The sequence below is a fragment of the Thamnophis sirtalis genome, unplaced genomic scaffold (assembly GCF_051295495.1).
Source record: "Thamnophis sirtalis isolate CommonGarterSnake01/CBP01778 unplaced genomic scaffold, rThaSir2_p1.2 scaffold_9, whole genome shotgun sequence".
NCBI lineage: Eukaryota > Metazoa > Chordata > Lepidosauria > Squamata > Natricidae > Thamnophis > Thamnophis sirtalis.
The window spans coordinates 47,562,651-47,589,650 of NW_028261389.1; the positions used below are offsets into that span (position 1 = coordinate 47,562,651).

General features: G+C 36.2%; 1 protein-coding gene across 9 annotated transcripts in view; it reads left to right on the top strand.

The window, feature by feature from the left end:
- The window catches only part of GRIP1 (glutamate receptor interacting protein 1), a 395,387-nt gene that overhangs the window by 358,875 nt on the left and 9,512 nt on the right, over nt 1–27,000 (top strand). For 4 of the 9 annotated variants that reach the window (XM_087723475.1, XM_087723470.1, XM_087723477.1 and 1 more), the window contains 11 exons: nt 310–496; nt 2,348–2,493; nt 4,298–4,378; nt 9,056–9,125; nt 9,376–9,521; nt 12,255–12,432; nt 15,590–15,729; nt 17,956–18,141; nt 21,292–21,448; nt 25,038–25,140; nt 25,281–25,325. In XM_087723475.1, the coding sequence (XP_087579601.1) occupies nt 310–496; nt 2,348–2,493; nt 4,298–4,378; nt 9,056–9,125; nt 9,376–9,521; nt 12,255–12,432; nt 15,590–15,729; nt 17,956–18,141; nt 21,292–21,448; nt 25,038–25,140; nt 25,281–25,325 (1,439 nt within the window). The remainder of the gene's footprint in view (nt 1–309; nt 497–2,347; nt 2,494–4,297; nt 4,379–9,055; nt 9,126–9,375; nt 9,522–12,254; nt 12,433–15,589; nt 15,730–17,955; nt 18,142–21,291; nt 21,449–25,037; nt 25,141–25,280; nt 25,326–27,000) is intronic. The other 5 variants (XM_087723471.1, XM_087723478.1, XM_087723473.1 and 2 more) reach the window with 3 other exon arrangements.

Genomic DNA, 27,000 nt, shown 5'->3' on the forward strand with positions numbered 1-27,000 from the left:
AGTCAAGTATTTAAGGACCATAAATTTGATTGGAGTAAAGACAGTCAATCCTCTGATTCTGCGACTGAAATAACTGACCTATGAGGTTTTAGATCATTCTTTCACCAAGCACTAATTCTAACATTCCTTGCTCTTCCTAGGTTTAGCTAAGTACTACCATATGTTGATTCCAAATTTTAAGTATTCTAAGTGAAAATGGTGACACTTGACATTTTATTACAGTTTTTACATAGATAGTATTTGTATCAGAAAATGAATTCACTTGCTATCATTCTGAGTGTCATTGTTTCTGTTTAATATATTTTACAGTATCACTAGCCTCTAGCACTGTTGGCTTGGCAGGGCAAGTTGTCCACACGGAAACGACCGAAGTAGTGTTGGCAGCTGATCCAGTTGTAGGATTTGGAATACAGCTCCAGGGTGGTGTATTTGCTACAGAGACATTATCATCTCCACCTCTGATTTCCTATATAGAAGCTGACAGTCCAGCAGAAAAGTGAGTTTTTTTTAAATGATTGGTAAAGTTATTAGCCCTCTTTATTGCTTAGCCTTAGAACATCTTCGATCCCTTGCAGTAGATATTTTCTGGATTCAGATAATTTCTCAGGATTGTTCACTAAAAAATGTGAGACATACGGAATTTCCTATTTTGATTTCAAAAGGTTTTTTTTTTTAAATGCTCAAGCATGAGAAAAATCACAATTACCGTATTTTTTAGACTACAAGATGCACCGGAGTATAAGACGCACCATAATTTTGAAGAGGTAATTTTTTAAAAAAAAAGTTTTTGCACTCTGCAGGCCTCCCAAATGCTCTGCATGCCTCATTTTTTGCAAAAAAAAGGGGGGGCAGGTGACATGCAGAGCTTTGAAAGGCTTGTGAAGTGCTCCTGGGAGCTGGCGGGGGTCAAAAATGAGCAAAAACAGCCTGTTTTTTTGCTTGTTTTTGCCCTCCCCAACCCCCAGGAGCACTTTGTAAGCCTCCCAAATCCTCTGCACATCCATTTTTGCAAAGGTGGGGGGGGGTGTTCAGTAGGCCAAAAATGCTGTATTCAGTGTATAAGATGTACCCAGATTTTCACACTCTTTTTTTGAGAGGAAGGTGCGTCTTATACTCTGAAAAATATGGTACTATTTGCGTTATCTAGATAACGACCATTGAGAGACAATTGGTTTTAAGATAATTAGATAAGTTTTTCCCAGTGGAATCTGTGGAGCTTAATTAAAAACGTGCTATTTTAGATTAGCAGGAAAGTATAAGGACCCATGGTGGTGAAGTGGTTAGAATGCAGTATTAAAGGGTAACTTTGCTCACTACCAGGAATTTGATCCTGACTGGCTCAAGGTTGACTCAGCTTTCCATCCTTCCGAGGTTGGTAAAATGAAGACCCAGATTGTTGGAGAAAATATGCTAATGTTGTAAACTGCTCAGAGAGTGCTGAGAACCACTTAGAGAAGGCTGCAAAGCACTCTGCAGCAGTATATAAGTCTAAGTGCTATTGCTATTTCAATTTCCCGGATCAGTTATAACTGATATATGATACTTTTATGCTATAAGCAGCCCAGAGTTTCCTCAAAACAAGGTAGGTGACAAATAAATGTAAATAATAATCATAATCATAATAATCAAAATAAGCTAAGCAATTATGGAGGAAGAAATGAATGGTTATACCAATAGTAATAAGAGCCCTTGGATCAATACCCAAAGGACTACCTAGATACAGGGAAATTTTGAACTTATTAGACTTGAATATCCTGATTTTGCAAAAAAACTACCCTACTTGTAACTACCTATATACTCAGATTCTACCTTAATAGCTCGGTTAGGACTTGAACTATTAAGTTTTTACCAGTTACCAAAATAACAATAACAATAATAATCTGTATCAGAAAAATCATGGCAACAAAAAGTAAAAAAAGTTGCCAAAAATGGGAAGATGAAGATCTTGTGGGACTTTCGAATACAGACGGATCGTCATTTGGAACCGATGCAAACATACATCTGCTTTAACAATTGCAAGTGAAGAACATTTTTCACTCGCGTGAACATTGAAAATCCCCCTCTTTTTAACTTAAATTGAAAAACATAAAAAACCCTCATTATCACCACTGCTTTTTAAAACTATTTTATGTTAATATTTTATGCTAAAACCATGCTGATCTTAAACATAGAATAATATAGTTTCCTTGGAACAAAATTAGATCAAATTGCAAATTTTTGGATATGATAACTGAGCAAGCTTTTAATGGAGAACTTGTAATTTTGTTTGTTATCTTTCATAACAGTTAAATTGAGTTTATTCCTTTTCCATATACTGGAATCTTTTTTTGCTTCATTTTGTGTGAAGGTGTGGCATCCTCCAAATAGGAGACAGAATACTGACTATAAATGGGATCCTAACTGAAGATAGCACATTTGATGAAGCTAATCAGCTCCTCAGAGATTCTTCTATCACTAGCAAGGTCACTCTGGAAATTGAATTTGATGTTGCAGGTATGAGTAGTTGAGTGTTCCACACTAAAATGGTGAGAATTTAATCCATTTGAATTTGTTATCACACATACCTAGACAATCCTAGTATATGCCAAAAAGTTTATTAATATTCATCCTGAATCTTTCAAAGTAGAGGCAGAATTTATTTTGTGGCTTATTCAAATACAACATAAACCATAGGCAGGAAAGGAATAATTAGAAGCAATGTATTAAAAAAGAGTTGAAATGATAAAATTAACAATCCATGTATAGAGAAATGAAAAGAAAATAAATTGCCTGAAATTTTCTATCCATTATTAATTACAATCTTGGTGTAAAATTAATTAATTACAGTGTTGGTGTCTATTAATTATAGTCTCATTAATTACAGTTGTGGCTAAAAGAGCCTTTGCACCACTTTGTGTTGTATACCTGTTGTGCCCTTTCCTGGATTGCTTTCAGTGTGGCAAGCCTGGTCACCTCATCCTTGGACTACTAGAACGCGCTCTACATGAGGTTACCCTTGAAGAGTATCCAGAAGCTTCAGCTGATGCAGACACAGCTGCATAGTCAGTTCCTGGACCCCTATAGTGATCCATGTTACATTGCTGCTCTATAAGCTGCACTGGCTGCCAGTTTGCTTCCAGATCCAATTCAAGATGTTGGTCGTCACATTTTCCATGGCAAGGGTCCAGGCTATCTGATAAACTGACTCACTCTGACGGAATTAGCCCACCCACTCATGACAGCAGAAGGGGCATGCTGTGGACCCTGTCAGTCAATGAATTTTGGCAGGCAAGGTCCAAAATAAGAGCTATTCTGCTGTGGCTCTTGCCTTCTGGGGCATTTTGCTGCCCCACCGCCTCTCTAAGTCAGTTCTGCTCCTACTATTCTGCCCTTCCAAAACTAGATTGGAGCTCTAATTGTGATGTGGCACATTGGGAGTGTATAATGGAGTATAAAATACCCCACCTTTCTCTGGGCATACTTTGCTTCCTCCCTCTCCATCCTGCTTAGTTTGATTTTAATTGAATTTTAAATTTAAAACTTTCATTTATTGTTTGAATGCTTTATTCTGTATTTTATTCAATATCTGTAAATTGCTTAGAGTCGCCTTTGGCAAGATAGGTGGCATACAAGTTTGATTGATTAAGTATGTATGTATGTATGTATGTAAGTAAGTAAGTAAGTAAGTAAGTAAGCAAGCAAGCAAGCAAGCAAGCAAGCAAGCAAGCAAGTAAGTAAAGGTACTGTTAAATATGAGCTAAGAATGGGTGAGATTTAAAATATATATAAAAGAATAGGATTAAGATTACTTTTTATCTTATAATAGTATATGAAATGATATGATAGAAATGTCGATATAATAATTGACTGAATTATCATTAAATTCAGACTGCTGATAAGTATTTGTAGCATCAGAATGTTAAATATTTTAAGCATACTTGTTATCTTAATAATACTTTATGCAACAGTAGTAACACTATTTTTAGATAAGTATTTCAGTATGTTGAAAGGGTTTTTCTAATAATTATGGTATACAATTAGTTAAATCAATGTTGGTCTTTAAAACTTTTTAATTTTTATGTGATATTATTATTATTATATGTTAATGTTTTCTCTTCTACTTTTCAGTCCTTTACCTTAATAATCAATGCTATTTTAAATCACTAACCTAAAATATAGTTCAAGATTTGCTTTACTTACTTTTTTCACTGAGAGTTGGGAACTGCTTGAATAAGTATGCTATATATGAATTATGAAAATGCTACAAATCAAGTTCTACTTGTCATAAATGAATAAATGAAGCACCTTTTAATTACAGAATCTGTCATACCAAGTAGTGGCACTTTTCATGTAAAACTACCAAAGAAGCATAATGTAGAACTTGGCATCACCATAAGTTGTAAGTGAAAAAGATTTTTTTCATCATTTTTTTCTTTATAATATTGTAGAGAATTGTAACATGATAGTGTACAATTTATCTTGCTTTGTCAAATTAGAGTTATTGTTATTATTGTTGTTGTTATTGTTATTTAAGCTGGAATCTACTAAATCACTTAGGTACATGAAATTTTGTCAAGCTTCTGCAATAATTACATCTTTCTTTTTGTAAATATAGTCAATGTTATTTATAGCAAGGATGAAATGTAAAAGAAATTACAAGCTTAGTCCTGCTGGAGAAAAGTTGAGGCACAAAATATTAATACAGAGAAACAGAAATTTTCACTACACTGATTTTATTTTATTTTATACACACAAACAAATGCAATATTATATGTGTGTGTGTGTGTGTGCCTGCATGCACATGCGTATGTGCACAGCTTTCCAGACATGTGGAATAGGATAGTTTGAAATTCAATAACTTCAATTGTTTACTACAAGTCTTTTTCAGGCATCCTCTAATCCAGTGGTCTCCAACCTTGGCAACTTTAAGACCTGTGGATTTCAACTTGAGTTGAAGTCCACAAGTCTTAAAGTTGCCAGGGTTGGAGACCACTGCTCTGTCCCAACACCCAGAGATTTGAGTTGGTGGGAACCTGTGTCAGCACCCTTCCCATAACAGCATCTCTGTTACAAAGTTCTCTCCCTCATGAGGCAAGATTCTCAATGGATTTTCTGCAGATTCATAATGTTTCATAGAAAACTCTTTTAAGATATTACTGTATAATAAATTGTTTTGTTATACACCAACCATGCCAGTATTGGCAAATTGGCAAAAATAGTTATATTATTTTAATCCCTCCCCCCGCCCTTTGCAATTCTGTATCCTCTTACAATTTGGTAACAGTTTTAAGAACAGGAAGCATAATGCAGAAATAATCATATATGTATTTGTATGTGCCACTAGTTACAAAAACAAAGAAACACTGAAGTTTTTCAGAACAGCTTCCTTTATTATTCCTCACCTACAGAAATCTTATCAAACTAAAGCATTTGCTTCATTAAAATTATACCTTGAGAACTCCCAGAGAAGAATGCCTTAACTCTCTTCCTCCCAAATAAATTATCTAAACGTTGCTGACTCTTAGTCCTCTGCAATGCACCCCTCCTTCCTGGGGCTCCACACTACATTCCATTTACATGTTTGTCTACACAAATATTGTAACCAGGGTATTAATTCATAAATAGTCTGGAATCAAGATAAACAATAATACAAGTCTCCAAATGATACCCAGATTATTCCTGGTGATGTAATTGATCAAAATAAGTCCTGCAGTATTTAGCAAAGTAGGTGAATTAATAACTGAATGGCACATTATTTTGTATGTGGTGCTAAAAATGCTTAGGATATACAGTATCTAGTGTAAATGAGTTTTCTACAATACATTATGGATACAATACAATAATTCTGGTGCAACTTGTAGGTTTATTGATTTATTTTTTAGCAAACTATTAGAGCTGAGACATATTTTTATCAAGTGAATGCTGGTATTAAAAGTAATATTGCCATTTGATTTTAGAGAGACAATTTGTTGAGCATTGTAATCTGGTATTTGACTCAGTTCTCATTTACTGAATTAGATAATTGATAACATAATATTTGTATTGTTAGGTATGTAGTAAAATTAATTTTAGTTTTAATAAACTATATGATTGAAACCTGTATTTAAGAGATGTAAGGATTATTAATTTAATATAATTGATTTGCTTTAAACCAGTTAAGAAATATGCAATATATATTTTTGACAAATCAAATTCTGTAACATAAACCAAACTATTTTGGAAAACCTACTGAAATTTATGTATTAATGGATATTAAAATATTTTACTGCAAATAATCTGCATTGCACTCATAAAAAGAAAGCAGCTCACATTCTCTGGTCTTGATTTAAGTCATAAAAACAGATTTATATTTAACCAGTATATAATATTGGTTCTTCACTGGCACAAAATCTTTGTCAGTTCTGTGTTTGCAAGGTCGGTCTGATCCTTATTCAGTTCACATTTGAAAAGTTTATATAAGTTTACTTTTTTATTTAGAAATGTATACTGCCTCTGGCATGCCCCCTGGAAAACTTATATTTCTAAAAATAATAGTAAGACTAGGATTCCCTTATAATTTCTAAAATTTATTTTCAGTTTCTATGCTTTCTTTCTATTTATTGCAATGTTTATTGCAAAATCAAGGTAGTACAGAATTCAAAAATGCCACAAATGCAAGAAAAAAATGCAGTCAAAAAGATAAAATCAAAATTAAAACCAGCAATTAAAATAAGTAGCAAGTAGAGAGCCAATTTTGTCTAGTGCCTAAGGCTTACTACACTATAAACCAAGAGACTGTCTTAGGCATAAAAGCCAGCTAGATGATCTCTCTCAGACCACGATGTCAAACTTAAGTAACAAGTTAATCATTCAATTCCTATCACAACCAATGATGAACATTTGATTTATCCAAAAATAAACCCTTCTCTTGTGGGAAAATATTAAGAAGGGAAAAAATTAGCATAAATATCATTGAGTGGTAAAAGACATGTGTTCTCACCATGTTCCTAACTACTGGAAACTACTTAGAAAATATACTGCATAACCCAGAGACCACATAGGAACCATAGTCATTTTTACCTTGCTTAATAAGTTTTGCAAGATACTACAATTCTATACAATGAAACATCTTAATAAATCAAATACTTTTTTCAAACTCTTACCTAGAAGTAACATAACAAGATTCAGTAAGATTTGTGTTGAATTAGACTACTGATGTATCCTGGAATATTTTTAGTGCCTATTTTCAAATGGGAAGCATCATAAATTTTATTACTAGAAGGAAACAGGAGCCTGTGTAGGATACCATTTGCAGTACAAATTGTGGTATGTAGTTTAAGAAATTTTAATGGAGAGCATATAATAATTTCATTCTTTCAAGAATTTCAAGAAATAAATTAAAGGAAACCTTTCCTGATATATATCCACAGTATAGATCAGATACTTATGCCAAGATGACATGTATAATATATAAAAAGAAAATTGCCAGAGTATAATACACCAAATATGCATATTCTCCTTCCATGTTTTTGCTAGCATATAAAAATATGTGTGTACATATTTTCCATAAAATATTAATTATAGAGTAAAAAAACTTAAGCAAATAAATGAATTTGTACGCATTGGTAGAATGTTCACTAAAAATGGAAAAATTGATACAGTATTTTAAGCCAGGGAAATGTTGATATAAAAGTAGTGGATGATAAATTGTCTGTTGGGAGAAATGAATGTTGCTGGGAAAGGTGGAAAAAGCTATGAATATGAGTAGTTGTAGTTGTAGTTGTAGTTGAGTTTATTTATAGGCCGCCCTTTTCCCTGAGGGGACTCAGGGCGGCTAACAACTTTTATGGGAGGGGAAAACATACAATAACATATAAACACAATGTATAATTAAAATCGAGCAACATTCATTCAACATTCGGGTGGGGGCGGATTATACTCTTTACCCCCAGGCCTGGCGGGATAGCCAGATCTTGAGGGCTGTGCGGAAGGTCTGAAGGGTGGTGAGGGTACGAATCTCCACGGGGAGATCGTTCCAGAGGGTCGGAGCTGCTACTGAAAAGGCTCTCCTCCGCGTAGTTGCCAGCCGGCACTGGCTGGCAGATGGCACTCGGAGGAGGCCTAATCTGTGAGATCTTATGGGTCGAGAGGAGGTGATTGGCAGGAGGCGGTCTCCCAAGTACGCAGATCCACTACCATGAAGGGCTTTGTAGGTAGTAAGAAGCACCTTGAAGCGCACACGGAGATCAACAGGTAGCCAGTGCAGCTCGCGGAGGATAGGTGTTATGTGGGTGAACCGAGGTGCACCCACAATCGCTCGCGCGGCCACATTCTGGACTAGCTGAAGCCGCCGGATGCTCTTCAAGGGCAGCCCCGTGTAGAGCACGTTGCAGTATTCCAGCCTAGAGGTCACGAGGGCGCGAGTGACTGTTGTGAGAGCCTCCCGATTCAGGTAGTATACTTCTGCCCATATTATTACATGGACAATGAGAGTAGGATATGTCAACAAAATTCCATAAAAGTGAGTTCAGTGGGATCATTAAGAAGCATGTGTAGTAAAAAAAGAAGAAAGGGTCAAATGTGAATGAGTGCTAAATTCATATGGACTGAAGACAAAGATGAGTGACCAGCACAACATAAGTCCCTTAGGGTGCTTTAATCCCATAGAGAGAATGAATGCGGATTTACAAAAGAGAAAAGAATAAATCATAAAACAAAGATATGAACAAAAAATGAATGGATTAAGAAGAAGGGGAAGATCAAAATATTCTTCTTAGTTGAATGATGTTGATAACATCTTCAAAAACAAGACAAGTGAGAAGTTTAATGAACAAATGATACCATGTCATAGTGAACATGACAGTTGTGTATGAGAATAAAAAGAAAGGCAAAGGTATAGCGATCGATGTTGATGGAAACGTTTTCTTTTCCTTTTTCTTATTTCATGACTTTAATTTGTTTGGCTTATTATATCTCATTTCTTTTTTATATCATATAAAGTTGCTTACCCAAAAGAGAAGGAGCATGTGGATATAGATGTATGGATAGTTTTGGCGGTTTATTTCAACTGCAAATATTTGTGTATTCTGTATTTCAGCTCCATCTAGTCGAAAACCAGGGGATCCTCTTGTTATTTCAGATATTAAGAAGGGAAGTGTTGCCCATAGGTGAGTGCTTACAAGGTGACAAAGATTATGTTGCCTGCTCACATTTTTCAAACTCTCTGGATTTTTAAATGTTCTGCAATTGTAAAAGCAAATGCTTCCCTTGGTGTAAAATGCTTTTATGTGCTACCTCATATATGTAAAACAAAAATCATTTTCATTCTTAAACTTAACATATTATCATTATTTGCATGAATATACAAATCAGCTTGTTCAAAACATTAATCACATAATGTATTCCACTTATTAATAGAACTGGGACGTTGGAACTAGGTGATAAATTGCTTGCCATAGACAATATTCGACTGGACAACTGTTCCATGGAAGATGCTGTTCAAATCCTGCAGCATTGTGAGGAACTTGTAAAACTAAAAATTCGCAAGGATGAAGATAACTCTGGTATTCACAGTGAGATATGAAACATTTTATGTGTATAAAAATGCCTTTGAGATGTAATATTAGTAAAATATTAAATGCAGAAAGTATTCATAATATGAATGATAATTTAGTACAAGCCAATGGCTTTGATGTCCCTGTCCTGTCAGATTAATTTGTCATTAATTTCTGACAAATGTGGAAAGTCACTTTGCTTGGTTCATGTATATTTATCACAATGCCAGTTCAATACCTAGAGAAATGTTATACCGCAATATCTTGTCTCAAGAATTTCTTTTAAAAAATGACTGTTTTAGAAGACATTTACTCAGATCCTCCCCCATATATACACATGTATAAACATACACACATAATTATTTATCTCCCTGTCAAAATGTAAATCGTACTACCGTATTTTTCAGAGTATAACACGCACCGGAGTATAAAACGCACCAAGATTTTGAAGAGGCAAATAAAAAAGGGGGGGGTTGCACTCGCGAAAATGGCCCTGTTTTTTTGTCAAAAAGAAAAAGGACATGCATAGCCTTTAGGAGGCTTGTAGAGTGCTCCTGGGGGCTGGAGGGGAAAATTGAGCAAAAAAGCAGCCCATTTTTTGCTCATTTCTGCCCTCTCCAGCCCCCAGGAGCACTCTGCAAGGCTCCTAAAAGCTATGCACAGCCATTTTGGGGAAGGAGGTGGGTTTTGGGAGGCAAAAAATGCTGTATTCAGGGTATAAGATGCACCCAGATTTTCAGCCTCTTTTTTGAAAGAAAAAGGTGTGTCTTATGATCTGAAAAATATGGTAGCTTCATATTTGAATATATTGGAATAAATAGGTGGATACAAGATTGTGAAATAGGGAATAATTGAATCTACAATAATCTAATATGTATGTTGTATTAGTTTTAAGATTTTTTTTAATTGAAAGACTTTTTCAGAAATAAATAAATTCAGAGTAGTAAGATTATGCAAGATCACATTATCTTTCACTGTCATAAATAGATTGATGAGGTATTTCAACAAAAATTTTCTTCATAATGCAATATTTTTTTAAAAATCAAATAATACATGCATACAAGCAGTCCTCAACTCATGACCGATCCCAACAGCTATTCGCAATCTAATTTTGATCTTACGACAGACACACACAGGCACACACACACACCATGATCATGTGTTTGCATTTTGAGTACTTGGCAACTAGTTCAGCTTTATGGCTATTTGCAACATCCCACAGTCATGCAATTTCAATGTTTTTTTGCCAGTTTTTGCCACATTTACTTATGGTAAAAAAAAAAACTTGGATAAAATGAATTAATTTAATAAACACAGGGTTCACTTAACACCATGGTATTCATTTAACAACTGTGATGCTCTTAATCAGAGGTGGGTTCCTATCCGTTTGGAGTGGTTCGGCTGAACCAGTAGTGGTTTGCCGGCCTGGGTCACTGGAACCAGCAGCAACCCAGGCCTGCCATGCCTCCAAACCAGTTCCCCAGTTGACGGAGCATATGTTGTTTCTTTTCATTTTTTAATGTTCTGCGCATGTGCGGACCTATTTTGGGGCAACTGCGCACATGCACAGAGCACATGTCTTGCACACAAAATTGCGCATGTGCCAAAAGGCAGTAATGTGGGCAGCAACCCACCCCTGCCCTTAATGACCACTTCAAAAAATGTCATAAAGTCAAGTCCAGTCATGTAGTGACCCACTTAACAATCACACTGACTTACAACCATAATTCCATAATTCACTGTCATAAGTCAAGGACTTCAAACACCCATACACTAGAGACATACATGAAGGCACTTAACACACTGAAATGGAAAAATTAATAAAAATGGAAATCAATATCTGAATTAAATTGATCTTAATTGTATTCTCCTTACCCTAGATAAAAAAATTGTAAACCATTTTCAAATCATATATGAACCAGAAGCACTGATAGAGCTTCATATAGAGAAACAAACACTAACAAAGATTCTTACCCAAAGTATATCAGGATTATTGTTGTTGAAATCTGCTTTTATCCCAATTTTCAAAATAACAAGAAAAGATAGTGAACTGAGTCCAGTTCTGATGCTGAAATTAAAACTGGTGTTCAAGTAGCAATGGCTGACACGTTTCGCTCAGCTTTATATTAAATTGTACTAAAGGAGTGTTGGATGTGTTTATGGAAAATAGCAATAGCACTTAGATTTATATATCGCTTCATAGTGCTTTACAGCTTTCTGTAAGTGGTTTTACAGCATCAGCATATTGTCCCCAGCAATTTGGGTCCTCATTTTACCAACCTCAGAAGGATGGAAGGCTAAGTCAAACTTGAGCCTGGTGAGATTTGAATTGCCAAATTGCAGGCAGCCGGCAGGCATTAAAAATAGCTTGTTGTACTCCATTCTAACCACTGCACCACCACGGCTCAAGATCTTTGCTTTAACTTCTTAAGGGCACTTAGTTACTTTTTACTGAGATCCTGCACTGCCCCATTTACCTAGATGTGATTATCACCCTGATTATGAATCATCAGATCTAGAAAGAAATTGTATATATTTTTACAGATATATTAGGTTTCAAATCCTATCTTTGCTTCCACGAAAATGGAAGGAGATTTGCTGGTGTGCCTGTGACCTCACCTGTAGTCATCAACATAGAAGGCAGTAGTAGCTTAGATATGTGTCTGAAGCATAACAGTTTGAGGATTTGTATGCTGATCATTTTTCTGAATGTATTATTTTTTTCATTCCTTCTTTTATAAGAGACCAATTGCATCCTCTTGGCATGTATTGCAGATGAACAAGAGAGCTCAGGGGCAATTATTTATACTGTTGAGCTCAAGAGATATGGAGGACCACTTGGGATCACTATTTCTGGTACTGAAGAGCCTTTTGATCCTATTATCATTTCGAGTCTTACTAAAGGTGGATTAGCTGAAAGGTAAATTGACATAAAAGTATTTGTAATCATTCAACCGATGTAATAATTTTTAGATATAGATTTTTTACAAGTATCACAAATGAAATAATTACCTTTAGTCTTTTTCTCTTGATATATATTATGAGACAGTGGTTGGATTCAATTTTTTTTACTACTGGTTCTGTGGGTGTGGCTTGGTGGGTGTGGCAGGGGAAGGATACTGCAAAATCTCCATTTCCTCCCGATCAGCTGGAACTCAGGACGCAGAGAATAGATGGGGGCAGGGCCAGTCAGAGGTGGTATTTACCAGTTCTCCGAACAACTCAAAATGTCGGCTGCCGGTTCTCCAGAACTGGTCAGAACCTGCTGAATACCACCTCTGTTATGATATGAAGATGGTGATGATAATGGTGATGGCAACAATGATGATGAAGTATCTTGTTGAGTTGACAAGAAAACTAAAGGAAACTAAAGCACACTAGTCGCGTTCCCTCCCCCTCTCCCCCTCTCTCTCTTAGAGAAAGAGAGGGACAGGAGGGGGGGCAAGTATATAGATAAGTGCCTTTCTATCTTGGCAAACCATCCTTGCTTCTACCATCCATATATAACATCATGTCTTTGTTCTTTACATATTTCATTTCTCCCTTTTTAAATTCCATCTAACATGACTTTCTCAGTTTTCCCTCTCTGTCTTGGCCAATTTATTTCTCTTTCATATATTTTAGTGATTTGGCCCTCATTCATTTTTTCTATATCATCCATTCATTCTTAATTCTATTTTTTTTCTTTTCTACCCTATTTAAGTACTCCATTCCAACTGTATTCGGCTGTTTTTTAATCCTGTAATTTATTTCCAAATAACACAGTGGGCCAAAGATATCTTTTATATAGCTATTTTCCTATTTAACAAATAGGATAAAATAAATTGATCAACTTGCTGTATATCTTTTCATAATTTTAGATAAAATTAGGCTGGAATACTGCAATGTGCTCTACATGGGGCTGCCCTTGAAGAGCATCCGGCGTCTTCAGCTGGTACAGAACGCAGCCGCGCGAGTGATTGTGGGTGCACCGTGGTTCACCCACATTACACCTATCCTCCGCGAGCTGCGCTGGCTACCTGTCGATTTCCGGATGCGCTTCAAGGTGCTGTTAGTCACCCATAAAGCCCTGCATGGTAGTGGATCTGGATACTTGAGAGACCGCCTTCTGCCAATCACCTCCCTGCGACCAATTAGATCACACAGATTGGGCCTCCTCCGTATTCCATCGGCCAGCCAGTGTCGGCTGGCAACTACAAGGAGGAGGGCCTTCTCAGTAGTAGCCCCGACCCTTTGGAACGAACTCCCCGTGGAGATTCGTACCCTCACCACCGTCCAGGCCTTCCGCACAGCCTTGAAGAACTGGCTAGCCCGTCAGGCCTGGGGATGAAGATAGTTGCCCCTCCCGAATGATGAATGCATGTTGTTTACTGTTTTTATTATATGTGTCTTTGTTATTGTCTGCATTTCCCCTTCCCTGATTTTATGTGAGCCGCCCTGAGTCCCCTCAGGGAAAAGGGCGGCCTACAAATGTCAATAAAATCACTAAAAAAAAAAAATTTAAAAAAAATGCAATTCTTCATTTCTGCTGAATATCAGAGATTCAATACATTTTCAGATTCATAATCCTTCTTGCATCATACAATATATCCAATATTCTCTGCAAATCATTTTAATTATCAGCCAATATATTACATAATGTATATGAAAGTACATAAGTATGCAGTCATTCATGGTCTTATCCACTACAAACATTTCTTATACATTCATCTATAAATACATTGAAAACCAAGATAATATAAGATACTCTTGTCTTATTCTGTCTTCAGTAGTGAACCATTATTAAGCATTTTGTTTGATAAATTCTTTACTTGCCTCATGCACTGCCCTTACTGGGATCAACAACTAATCTTCAGTTATTCATGCAAACATTCCATATGTCAAGCCTAATTCACATTATTATACCCTGTCTCAAAATCAACGAATATACATTAAATTTCTCACATTTATATTTTTCTACCAAAGAGTAAAAATCTGTTCTGCACATCCTCTGCCCACCTAAGGCCACACTGCAATTCCGAAATCTTACTCACTGTCATCTCTCATATGCATTCAATAAGAATTCTGCTAAGCATGTTCCAGGCACATTTAACAAACTAATCTTCCAGTGGTTTTTGCATTCACTCTTGCTGTTTTGTTTTGAGAATTAATAACTGTTCTTCCTCTCTTTTCGTATCTTTAAAATGATCGCACAGTGACTCTATAAGCAAGCAACTTCTATGTTACATTTGTTCAGATACACTATCTACTCCTGCACCTGCAAAATGGAAAGGATAACATTTTCACACTGCAGAGTGTACTCCATATTAAATCATCTGTAAGAATAAATAATGCATAAGGTTCATGATAATATCGGGTATTACTACCCTGATTATTATTACTAATTCTCTCTCTATCCCCATCAACAACATGGGTCATAACTATTTCTTCCATGCTAACACATATCTTGAAGTGAAAAAGTTGCATCCTTTAATATTACATACTGATCCTTGTTAATGTTGTTTAGGTGGAAGTACAAAGTAAAGTAACTGTTAATGTTACTATTTCTATTTGCCTTTGACTGCAAAAAATCTATCAAGTTATTTTCTTAAGACTTTGGAAGTATAAAATAGTAAGCTCAATAAATGTGCAACTTTAGTTTACATGTTACTTTGACAGAAACTGAGCTCTTTGCTGGTTCTCTGTTGGCTATTACAGTCATAATGACAAGATCTTTAAAAGTAAAATTAATGTTATTATATATACCGTGTTTCCCTCGAAATAAGTGCTTGGCCTTATTTTCAGGGACGTCTTATTATTTTTGAGGTACAGGAAGCGGCGAGCGTGGTTACCTCATGGCTGCTACTGTGTTGCAATATTTTTGGGAAGGGCTTATTTTTGGAGGAGGGCTTATTTTAGTGCAGGCACTCAAAAGCCCAATTGGGCTTATTATCTGGGGAGGTCTTATTTTCGGGAAAACAGGATACATAAATTACATTTTAAAATAAAAGCAGGGGAAAATTATGCTTTCCTTAAATTATATGTTAAATGTTTTGCTCAGATGGTTTTTTTCATGTTTTATTTAACTCATGTTTCAGGACAGGTGCAATTCATATCGGAGACCGAATCTTAGCAATAAATAGTAACAGTCTGAAAGGGAAACCTTTGAGTGAAGCCATTCATTTGTTACAGATGGCAGGAGAGACAGTGACCTTGAAAATAAAGAAGCAGACAGATGGTGAGTGTGCCAGGTATTCCATGGATGCCTTTTCTGCCCTATCAGGGATGTGTTGTGCATATATTTATGAAAGTGACATTTGCCTGTTAGATATATAGGACTGTAGAAATAAATCCATATTATATAAAAATAGAGGTGTAGTGATTTTTAAAAAAAGTATTTATTGTAAAAGACAGCAAAAGCAATGAGACTAAGTTGCCCCAAAGCTAATCCCATTTATTGTTTATAATTTTTGTGTAATACTCAACATTAGAAAGCAGTGGTCCTGCTCATTTGGATACCTGGTTAGTTTTCAATAAAAATGTTTCCTGAAGAACATGAGAGAAAAGAAAAAGGTACAATGATGGAATAAGGTTAAGGGCACCTAAATATGCAATGCATGTTCAACCTAGAAAGAAGTAGAAAAAAGTACAAGAATGAGTTATTCTTTTAAGACTTGTTTTTAAAAAAAGAAAGTGGGGTCCTTTTGGGGGAACTGCAGAAGGCCCTGTCCCCCAGAAAGCACACAAAAGTTGGGAGTATCTAATTGCCCAGAACCTCAATCTGTCTATTGGGCCCAAAATTCACAATAAAGTTAATAAAGATCTGCCTTTTCCAGTATTTACTAAATTATAAAACAATGAATAATAAGGGAAAGCTTGAAGATTCACCCCATTAAGGCTAGAATATATAAAATAGTTCAACTGTTTATTTACAAGCTGTAAGAACTAGTAACAGGATATCAATCAGTAAAGAATATGGGGAAAATGTTTCTGATTAATAAATTGATCTAAAATAATGAACTTGCTTCTTGCTACCTACATCCTCAATATTTATCTAATACACTTGTATTTACTAACTTTCCGAACTGTCTCAACAGATATTTGAACATATTGCTTGCACTGATTTCACCCATCATTCTATATTATTTTGCTTGCATTTTCTAAAAGCAAAAGCCTCTACTAACAAGAATAAATACAGTTAAACTAGTAATAGCTTAGAAGTATCTGGGACTCAAGGAGGATTTGTAGTTCATTCAATGTTCCCACTGACTTTTTGTAATGTGTATTTTGTAGATTTGTTATTCCACAAACTGAATATCCAATCATCAATTATTATCTAGTAGTGCTAGGCATCTCAATGTATTCATCATGCTACACTACCTTTTGGCTCTATGAAATGTTGCTTTTGATACACAAATAATAATTATAGATATTAGTTATGATTTATTGTGAGCTCTAAAAACATTTGTTGTTGATTAAAATAGGTAGAATAATAAGTGTGTTTCTGGGTAGCTGCTGCAGATGCACACATATATATTCACACACATCAGAGGAGGGTTGTTCCCGGTTTGGCCCAGATAGGGTGACCCGGTAGTGGCAGTGGCAGGAAGCTCCACCAACCCACCCAGTCATGCGAACACAAGTGAACCGGTAATACCAGGATTTGCAATCCACCTCTGACACACACACACACACACACACACACACAGAGATTTTCAAAAATTAATACGTGGAAAGGAGGGGCCATATAAACATTTCAGTAACACTTCTAAAAATGAAATAATATAGTTGTTCTGTCCTTGGCAATGTATGTCCTTCCCTTTTTAAAAATGCTTGCTTTTCTAATAGAATTGGCTACTGCAGACTAAGCTGCAGGATCAACCAATATGGAAACAATTTCTTTCTGTATTATATTTCCTCTTTGTACAATACAAAGAAAATAAGACTGTTCAAAGCATTTGAAAAAGGTTCCTTGCCATGCACAGGGGCCAAAAAAGTACTTGGAACACTGAAGCAGCTAAGGGCTTTAGAAAACTTCCATAGCTACTTTAAAAACTGCTTCTGGCCAACTCCCCATGGTTCTTCCCATCAAAGCAAAGTGGCTGGCCATGCATATACTGGTATCTGTGGAGACTGTTGACAGAAACTCTGAAGCCACTGCACAAGCCTTGCTAAAGATCCAGCTGCTTTAGTAGTTCCAAAAGAGTTGATTTTCTTGTGCTCCCAAGTAGTGTGATATATCTTATTTGGATGTGTTACACAACTCTTTTAGATCCTTGACTCCCATCAAGCCAACTGTGAGTCATAAGGGGAGAGGGCCTATCCGTGGTTCCATAGAGACAATTAATGTGGGAGAGAGTCTGTTTGTCTGTTTTCTATTGGAAAAAAATGGTTTTCTATGCACTTAAGATGAATGTACATTTAAATTTATAATGAATGTATAATACGTCTTCCTTTCTATCAGCATCAAGTCCCAATAAATTTTCTGCCTCTGGTCATACAAATGAATTAAGTGATGCTGAAGATGATACCGCCACCACACAAAAACCAGGCAAGCTGTCTGAAATTTATTCCACAACAGTCCCAAGTGTGGACAGTGCTGTAGAATCATGGGATGGCTCTGGAATGGATAACAGTTATGGAAGTCAAGGTAGGGATCATGTGTTTATTCTGATGTACTTAGTATGGGAACATCCAGGAGTGAGGCAGTGTAAGCCTATTAAACCTCTTGCTATGTTTGAGAGGCAAACTCACCTTTTAACTGTCTTGTGGAAATCTCGTTAAAACTGCAGTTTCAATGTGCTAATTCTTGCATTCAGCTAACCTTGATTTCATGTTACTGTGACAGGTTTTAAACATATATCAATATACGAAGAGCCATCTGCTGGTTTTACTAATGTTTCAGTGACTAGCTCATAGCTCACTATAGCTAAACAGGTTTATCCTTCAAGCTTAGATTAATTATAAGATCCAGAACTCATTGAAGGTACTCATTGATATGAACATCAGAGGCCCATTCATTGTTCTTTTTTAACCTGACTAGCAAAGATTTATTGTAAACTGCCAAAGGGGAGCATTTAAAAAATCATTCCTTTGTTGCCCTTTTATTTCTCCTTCATCCTTTTGACATTAAGATATCAAGTGGTTTTCTAATTAAGAACAGTTTTCAACAGCAGCAAGATTCTTTTAAAAGAAGTATATACTTAGCATTTAGGATTTAATTATTATTTTAACCATTGTCATTTAAATCTTGAACATAATTTTGAAACAGAGAAATGCAGAATTTAAAAGTCTTGGTTTGAAAATGTACAAATATTGTAATCATTTAGATGGAAAATCAAACCACAGTTTTATAAAGTGACTTTAAAGTATATTAAGATAACAAACGTCAAAATATTGGTTTTTTCGGGGGGGAATCACTGCTTTTTCGCTTCACATATTTCTTTTCATTATTTCTTAAAGCAGCATCAAAATGAGCTGTTCCTTATAAACTGAATGTCTAATTTTTTTTAGGCCAAATCCCCCATTTTTTATAAATAGTATATTAATAAATTTCCTTTTTTTTTACTTGGGTAGAAATCATATCGCTTTTTAAAAACATGTTTATTGGTGTAATTTACAAATACAGAGCCATGGTGGTGTAGTGGTTAGAATGCAGAATTGCAGGCTAATTCAGCAGTTCTATCCTCACCAGCTCAGCCTTCCATTCTTCCAAGGTCGGTAAAATGAGGACCCAGATTGTTGGGGGTAATATGCTGACTCTGTAAACCCCTTAGAGAGGGCTGTAAAGCACTGTGAAGCGGTATATAAGTCTAAGTGCTATGTTTAAACAAATTTAATTTAATAACATTATTACTGATAATCTAATAAAAGATAGGGTCTGTCTTCCAAACAGATATATTTAATTTTTAAGTATGTAATTTGTAAATTAATATAGCAGTACCTATCTAAAAACACTGAGATTATAGTTCCAATTATATATGTATAAACAATATGAAATATAATTTATAATATAGGTAGTCCTTCGGTTATGATGACAACTGGGACTGGGATTGCCATTGCTAAGCAATGCCGTTATAAAGTGAGATATCATGTGACTTCATCACTTAGCAATGATAATCCATGTGGTCACCATTGCTTTTGTAGCTCCAAGGCATGCAGATTATTAAGTAGGAAGCAGCAAGAGTCCCAGGTAAGAAGCAGAGGGTGCTGTGGGGGGGTGGGGAATGTTGAGGGAGATGAGAGAAGCTTTCCTCCAGGAAGGCTGGAGAAAAGACAGCGCAATGCTATACAAGCACAGGGATGCCAGGGAAAGAAGGCTTCCCATGAGTACAGCGGGCCCAGGAGACTTACCATTGTGACTTGCAACCTTCCCTGCCAGCTTTGGCTTTGCTTGGGGATCCAGCAGGGAAGTTAGCAAATGGAGACCCTATGACCATAGGGCACTGTAACCATTGTAAAGTGTGAGCCTCATAATCACATGATCATGAGGATGGTGGGATAGCCAGAAATTTGAGGACTGGGCATAGGTATCACATGTTCACAACTCTGAACAGTCACTGAACAAGTGATATGTAAGCAAGGTCTACCTTTATATATACAGAAAAAATATCGATTTGATCAGAAATAATTAAAAGCCTTATATTTAAAGGATTTGAACTTGGTGCCAGGAAAATAGCAGGAACATTTCTGAATATGATACAATATATAACCCTCATGCTGAACATCATCCAGCCAATCATCCACACTTCTAGGAATAGAAATGTAATAAAATGTGAGTCTAATGAGTGAATAGGAATAGCAGGAGCAATACAATAACAAAGAACTTGGAAACAACAGAAAAAAGAAGTTACTTGGGGAATGAACGCTGTACTAGAACAATCAGACTAAGTACCATAAACTATACTGTATACTGTATTTATTTCAAGCTACCTAGAACTAAAGAAATAAAGTATATGTCTCTGACTATTCTATACGGTAATAAAACTCATAAATAAATCAAGATAGACAATCCTCAATCTGTTTGTGTAGTACCTTGAAATTGCAAGATAGATTACTGTTGGCTGGATAATCTTTTCCTTTTAAAAAAAATAAGGTGAAATTTGAGTAAATGGCTTTTAAGAGGCAAACCTCTCCCATCCTTAAACCACTAGCACCATCAGGACTTAAAATTATATTTTCGGCCATTCCAGAAGGGTTTTCTAAGTATAGAAACTGAGGTGACTTGCTTGCAGAGATTTTCCATGAAGGGAAGGGAAGGTCCCCACCACTTCTGGTAATATTGCCAGTCACTTTCCTTCTGGTGGAGTGGATTGTGGTTACTATAAAACAGTGGTCTCCAACCTTGGCAACTTTAAGACTTGTGGACTTCAATTCCCAGAGTTCTCAGCAAAGCTGGCTGAGGAACTCTGGGAATTGAAGTCCACAGGTCTTAAAGTTGCCAAGGTTGGAGACCACTGCTATAAAAGTTCCCCATAAATTCTATATGATGAATAGATTTCAAATAGCATTGATTTCTCAGTAGTATTGTGTTCAACATGCAGAAATGAGAGCAATCAACATAGCCTTAAATGGAAACTTATCATGCTGTTCATAGTAGGATTGTGTATAACATAATTTCAATTGCCCTTCCAAGAGAGTTCAGGCATATAACTACGTTAATTCTAGCTGATACTTATAATCCACATATATTTGATACAATAAATAGCTTAAATCATACAATGGTTGGAAGAATAATTTGACATTACATTTTTTTTATTTTACATAGTCCACTGTAATAAACATATGGTTACTTTTATAGGTCCCAATTATCAGGCTTCAGGATACAACTTCAATACCTTTGAATGGAGAAGTCCAAAACAAAAGGGTAGTTTATCTCCTTTGAATAGGCCCCGAATCAACTCCTTCCATGATACAGGGTTAAGTGATGATGATTGGGATAAACCAGTAGCAAGTAGGTAAGTACTGTGCTACATACTGAATTATTATATATAGTAGCACGTTCTTGTATTGATGTCCTTTTTAGGACTGTTCAAAACTTCACATATGGAGGCATGTAGATGCTTTTGAGTAGGGACTTGTTTGCAACTCTAGAAGAGGTACATCCACTTCAAAGAGTTTCAGGCAGATGTAGTATTTGCCTTCCCCCAAAGCCCTTTTTTTGTCTTTAAACTAAAGTACTGAACAGACCTATCACAGATTGCCAAGGACTTCAAAATGCTCAGTTGCCAATTTGTCCTCAAGTTGCTGAGATATATTGACAATTCATGCTATATGAGATTAGTAATATTCAAGACATGTGGTAAGGCTGACAACAAGCCATGTGCAGTTGGTGAGCCTTTGTGTGTAATAGTATAGGTCATTAACTGTTGATATTAATTCAAAACTGAAAGAGCACTGGGTATTGAAGAAAGTTTTAGTTTCCATTTCCTATCTCCTATCTTCATTATGTTTAGAAGAAGACAATACAATAGAGCTGGAAGGGACCTTTGAAGTCTTCTAGTCCAGCCCCCTGCTCAAGCAGGAGAACCTATACCATTGCAGATAAATGACTGTCTAGTTGTCTCTTCTTAAAAACATCCAATGATGGAGCGCCCATGATTTCTGAAGGCAAGCTGTTCCACTGGTTAATTGTCTTCACTGTTAGGAAGTTTCTCCTTAATTCCACGTTGCTTCTCTCTTTGCTTAGTCACCAAGCATTGTTTTATGTCCTGCTCTCTGGTGCTTTGTAGAATCATTTGACCACCGCTTTGTGGCAGCCCCTCAAATGCTGGATGGCTCATTCATCCTTCTGTACTTAGGAAGTTTCATTGTGGTTTCCACATAAATCAGTAAATATGATACTGTGAAGAAGGGACACACAGAGACAATTAAAAAATATGGCTGCTTTGACATCAGTGCTACAATTTTCTAAGGGGTAACTTTTTGATGTAAGAAACCAATGCGTCTAAGACAGAAGATACTATCCCGTCACTCTTCACATCACTAGGTTACCATCTCAAATCTAATTATATTCATATCCTCAGCTAACTGAAGGACAAATGGAGCATAGAACTAGCCTACAGGTGAAGGAAATCATGCTACAAGGAACCGTGTTTACATTCTGAACAATTGCAAATTGAAATGAAATAAATCCCAAATATGTTTACAAGATGATGGCCGTCCCCCTAGAATACGTTCCTGCCTAATGGAGTTCAATTTTGAGCCCATTTTTTTATTCTACTTTTATGCTGCTGATTCCTAAAGAGACCCGGAACAGCTAATAGTGTCAACATAGAATAAAACAACAAACCCCAATCTTAAATGCATATAAAGAGTGGAAAAATAAAAAAAAATTTTTTGAAGTAGATAATATATGTATCATTGGACACTACATCATCTTCCTGTGCCAGGCAGAACAGGTGAGTCTTCAATATTTTCCTAAAGCCTAAGAGAGACAATGTTGATTAGCACTCTGTCCAGAAGGCTTCCAAAGAATAGGAGTAGCTAGTGAAAATGTCAATTTCTGAGGCCATACCATGTGACAGTTCCATATAGACAAAACCTAGATGGAGGGTAACCATATACATTGTTAGTTGAACTCTGTGTAGGGCTTTAAAGGTGGCAACCAGCCCTGTAAATCACAGTGGGAAGGTGACTGACAAGGTCTTAGATTCACTCATCACCACTCAGATTGCTACTTTCTGCATTAGGTGCAATTTTCAAATGCTCTTTTAAGGGCAGTTCCTTATAATAACAACAACAGGAAGTGTCAAGGAGATGAATGACTCTGCACAGGGCTTCTGGTCCAGAATGATCATAATTGACACACAAGATATAGCCATACAAAGGTGTTCTAGCTAGGATGCTAGGAGAAAGCTCAAATGCAGACATCCATACTCCCCATGGCTAATAGAAAACCAATAGAATTTACCAGAGTTTACCCATGAACCCAAAGCAACACAGATTTAGAGGGATTCCATTGGAGTCTGTTCTTCTCCATCAAGAACCTGATAACTTCCAGGCTTTGGATCAGCACTTCTAGCATAGCATTTCTGCCCATTATTAAGATGTAAAGCCTAATACTATTGGAATACCAATGGAATGAAACATGTTAAAAACAAGAAAAAGGTTAAGGAAATGATTGGTCCATTGCTGGGAGAAAGTGGCAAGAAGGTGACAAGCAACAGGGAAAAAGCAGAACTGCTTAACTCGTTTATCGCACCTGCCTTTACACAAAGGGAAAAAACAGTCCAACCTATCAAAACAGTACCATAAAAAACAGATTAGGAACACAAGTTAAAATAGGGAAGAAAATGGTAAGTGAGCATCTGTCCACCCTAGATGAGTTTAAATCACCAGGACCAGATGAGTTACACCCCAAGATTCTGAAGAAACTGTCAGATGTAATCTCAGAACCACTGAACTATATTTTTCCAAGATCCTGAAGCACTAGGGAACTATCAGAAGACTGGAAAAGAGCTGATATACTGTAGTTCCAATCTTCAAAAAAGGGGAAAAAATAGGTGCAGGAAACTTCAGACCTATCAGGAAACACCTAGAGGCAAACAAAGTAATAACCAAAAGCCAACATGAGTTTGTCAAAAACAGGTCATGCCAGACAAATCTTATTGCATTATTTGACAAAGTGACAAAATTAGTGGACCAGAGGAATGCTGTGGATATAATTTACTTGGACTTCAGTAAGGCATTTGATAACATAGACCACAACCTACTACATGATAAGACAGAAAAATGTGGGTTAGACCACATCATCACCAGATGGATTCGTAACTGACTGACCAAACACACTCAACACTCCATGGATCTACACGGAGGGAAGTATGCAGTGAGGTACTCCAGGCTCTGTTTTAGGCCCAGTACTCTTCAACATCTTCATCAATGATTTGGAGGATCAAATTTGCAGATGACACCAAACTGGCAGGAATAGCCAACACTCCAAAAAATAGGCTTAAGATACAGAATGATCTTGACAGACTTGAACATTGGGTGCTATCTAACAAAATAAAATCCAACAGTGAATAAAGTAAGGTTCTACACTTACGCAAGAAAACTAAAATGCATAGCTACAGTATAGGTGGTATCTTGCTCAATAGTAGTAACTATGAAAGGGATCTTGGAGTCCTAGTGGACAATCATTTAAATGTGAACCAGTAGTGTGCTGCAGTGGCCCAAAAATACAACACAGATCTAAGCTGCATAAACAGAGGGATAGAATCAAGATCACGTGAAGTGTTAATACCACTTTATAATGCCTTGATAAGGTCACACTTGGAATATTACATCCAGTTTTGGTCGCCATGATGTAAAAAGATATTAAAACTCTAGAAAGAGTGCAAAGAAGAGCAACAAAGATGATTAGGGGACTGTAGGCTGGTATAAATTCTTCTACCAGTCACTCCACAGCCCATTCATCAGCTGGGTCTCCTCTGCTTTGTCGTCTAGCTCACACCTGAAAATCCTTGTTGTTACTTTCCATTGCAAGCATTTCCTGTGAAGCTCATTGTGATATTCTCTATAACTTTAGAAACCTTTCTCTGAATCCAGCTTTACAGGTATCCCTGAGCCTGACCAGGAGGAAAACTTCTGGTCCCAAGCACTGGAAGATTTGGAGACTTGTGGACAGTCAGGAATTCTGAGGGAATTAGAGGTAGAAGCAATATACTCCTTCATAATAGACTAATGTCTTTTTTCAATTAACACTCGTTTTTGTTGGGTTTCCCCCCTCCTTTTTTCTAAGTTTGCATTAATCTCACAAAATCATTTTAAAGCTTTAACCCCTCTCCACAGGACAAGGTTGACAGGCGTCTGTATTTGAGAAACATGGCTCTCTTGGTACTTACCCTTTAGTGTTTATATTTTTGCTTGCGTAGCTGCCTTTGCTAACCCTCAATCAAGCAATACTCTTCCATGGATCTGCTGCTGAAATGTGTGTGAGCAAAAGCTTCTCCTGTGCTACTTCTGGCTGCATTTCTTTGCAGGCTTACTTTGCCTTAACAGCACACATCCCATTCTCTTCTAGCTGCTTTTATAAAAGTTTTCCTGGCATGTATCTCTTGCAACAGACTTGAATTTGAATTATAGGGAACATAAACGAAAACAAAATTTCCACACATGTTTACAATTAGATTCATCACATGAACTAATATAGCTACAAACCAGTGGTGGGTTTCAAAAAAATTTGGAACCTCTTCTGTAGGTGTGGCCTGCTTTCCGGGTCCACTGGTGGAACCTCTTCTAACCGGTTTGGTAGATTTGACGAACTGGTTCTACCGAACTGGTAGGAACCCACCTCTGCTACAAAAGATTTGTATATTCTGTGGGATTTTTTTTTTTTTTGCTGTTGCAATCTGATGTTAATCACAATTACATATGCCATATTCACTTTGCACTCAGTTATTTTACTTCAAAAACAGAATAATTAGAAACTTAAAAAAAACTTGGCCATACAGGTAGTCCTCAACTTACAATCACAATTGAGCCCAAAATTTCTGTTGCTAAACAAGACATTTGTTAAATGAACTTTGCTCTATTTTACTACCTTTCTTGCCACAGTTGTTAAGTGAATCATTGCAGTTATTAAGTTAGTAACACAATTTTTAAGCAATTGACTTTGCTTATCAGAAGGTCGCAAATGGTGATCACATGACCCCGGGACACTGCAACCATCATAAATATAAATCAGTTGTCAAGCAACTGAATTTTGATCATGTGACCATGGGAATGCTGCAATATTTGTAAGTGTGAAAACTGGTTGTAAGTCACTTTTTTCAGTGCCATTGTAACTTTGAAGGTCACTAAATGAACTGTTGTAAGTTGAGGACTATCTATATTCCTTAATTACAATTAAAATTAATATTCTTAGTTTAATTCTTTAGAAAGGTGTGTCTGCAAGAATTTTCTTTTATGTTCTTTTAAATTCCCAATGTTGCAAAATTGTAAAAGTCTCATTTCATCATTATGTCATATGGAAATCAGAGAGTCATCACAATGAATGTGAATGGCATTGACAAAATAAAAATCATGCTACTCAAGTTGACTGCATAGCCTTAGCTTCCATATTGCATGCCTGTTATTTTAATGTGGACATGTTTTATATTTAATTGACATTCTGAGTACTTTGGAGAAATGGCTTGTCAAGTTTGGTTTAGTTCGGCCTAAGGCATGTAGCTCAAGCTTCTCTTATGGATTTTCTTCCTAAGAGCACAGCAAATGGATATGGAAATAGAATGAATATTTCAATAAGTTGAGAATTTTTTTTCATTTAAGAAGCCTTTTAAAAAGTGAAATTAATTGGGTATAGGTATTATCTTACTTATATTCCAGACTTGTGGACAGTTTTGCAAATTAATTGTTTCCTATCAGTCTAACCTTAACTTTCATTTCTCTCAAAGTAGATCTAATATTTTTTTAAATTATTATTTTGGTAGTAAAGAAAAATGCTTAAAAAATATGTCAGAAATTAAAACATTTTTCAAATTAATTTAAACCCTAAATTTATTGCTTAATT